The 1,835-nt window shown below is 34.3% G+C and overlaps 1 protein-coding gene across 1 annotated transcript; it reads right to left on the bottom strand.

The window, feature by feature from the left end:
* Positions 1-937: 937 nt before the first annotated feature.
* On the bottom strand, positions 938-1,773 carry LOC118745098. Its single transcript, XM_036478636.1, has 3 exons — positions 1,688-1,773; positions 1,303-1,617; positions 938-1,079 (listed from the first exon to the last, which is right to left on the bottom strand). Exons 1-3 carry the CDS (start codon positions 1,689-1,691, stop codon positions 1,069-1,071), a joined length of 330 nt encoding a protein of 109 aa, XP_036334529.1. The 5' UTR covers positions 1,692-1,773; the 3' UTR covers positions 938-1,068.
* Between the last annotated feature and the right edge of the window lie 62 nt (positions 1,774-1,835).

Genomic DNA, 1,835 nt, shown 5'->3' with positions numbered 1-1,835 from the left:
AAATAAATCTTTTTATTAATCCTCGCCGTTCACACTGCTGTTGGAGATTCATGCAACAGCTGTTTCTGACATATTGCATATTGTCTATTTAAATTTTTTTAAATCCCGTAAACGGTTAAATATGCGTTTTATAGTAATAAAAGTTATCTTCTTTTTCTTAAATATTCTCCATTCAATGGAAATGATGGAGGAATTATTTGATTTTAGGCGCAAGGCAATGAGACGTTTGTTTCTTGCTCAACCAATGCACAAATTAGTTAGTGCATGTGCATCAAATGCAACAAGGTCAGTTTGGACAAAGGCAAGTATAACATTTGTATAATAATTGCCTTGGTTTAATTAAAATAAGTACATAATATGGATTCGTGGCCACAAGTTCTGGGAAGTCGATTGCCAGATGAATTCCGATGCATTTTTTAAAAGTAATTTTCGGATGAAGCGTAAGTCTTTTAAGAAATTGTGCGATATGTTAAAAGGTCTGGAGAGGAAAAACATGCTGATATATGGCGTTTTTGAATCGGCAGCTGAGATAGGGCGTAAAATTCACAAATTTCCAAAAATGTTCATCAAATTTTCAAACTTTTTAAACAAGCTTAGGAGAATTTACGAGTATGCAGTTTTGTAGGTAATTTAATTTTAGTACAGCAAAGTGAAAGTTGCGCATTTTCTTCGATATATCGCATAATCAAAATCAATTTATATATATGTACATATGTATATGGAAGAAAATACATCTTGAAGTTAGATAGGGCATTTTTTAGTCGAATTCTGAAATAGGGCGTTCTTCAATCAAATTCTGAGATAGTGTGTTTTTCAATAAAATTTTTAAATAGGGCGTTCTTGAAAAGTTTTTTGAGATAGGGCGTTTTCGAACTGGCTGCCGAGATAGAGCGATCTTCCACTCAGCAGTCGATATATTTTCATACAAAATTAAGGAAAAAAAATTTTCACTAGAATAATTGCTAATAAGTATTATATTACAACAAAATACATACCATCTTTTAACTCTGGCTGTATGTGAAAATGTTACACGTCGGATAATTTTTAAGTTCTGCAAAGTTAATATATTTAATTATTATTTTGACGACGAAGAAATTCTACGAACGAGATAGAGCGATCTTCCACTCAGCAGTCGATATATTTTCATACAAAATTAAGGAAAAAAATTTTTCACTAGAATAATTGCTAATAAGTATTATATTACAACAAAATACATACCATCTTTTAACTCTGGCTGTATGTGAAAATGTTACACGTCGGATAATTTTTAAGTTCTGCAAAGTTAATATATTTAATTATTATTTTGACGACGAAGAAATTCTACGAACGCGTCTTTCATTTCGCTCACATTATCCGCATACTGTTGCAAAATGGCAAGCCGTTTGTCATCTGCTTGCTTCATTTCTTGAGTTGCCATTAAGAAGTCGGTGCGCATATCCTCCATCACTGACACTGCCGTCTTCTTCTTGTTTTTTGCAGGCTCGCTCGAGGAAGGCCTATTGGAGGAGTCTACATTTGATGAGCTAGGACTGGGAAGCGGTGGGCATGTTGTTGACTCTCCATCCGTCTCGATTTCGATACACTCGTAAAACTCGGCTTCGTTGCAGTCAAAATCAACTAAAATATTATATACATATAAAACAATAAAAAAGGATCTCGAAAGTAAATAGAATTTATTATTACGTACCCATAATACTATCCTCCGTCAACTCGTCAGCGCAGTAGCTCTTTTGGCATCCAAGGGCTTCATGGACGGCATTATACAGTTTCCACGTAGATGGAGAGCCTCCCGACGGACCAACTTTTGCCCTTTCTTGCCTATAAGTATTTAACAA

Source organism: Rhagoletis pomonella, unplaced genomic scaffold, assembly GCF_013731165.1.
Source record: "Rhagoletis pomonella isolate Grant_MI unplaced genomic scaffold, Rhpom_1.0 Rhpom_scaffold_00008, whole genome shotgun sequence".
In the NCBI taxonomy this organism is placed as follows: Eukaryota; Metazoa; Arthropoda; class Insecta; order Diptera; family Tephritidae; genus Rhagoletis; species Rhagoletis pomonella.
The sequence above is the reverse complement of the archived record's forward strand: the minus strand, read 5'-3'. Positions and strand labels throughout refer to the sequence as shown.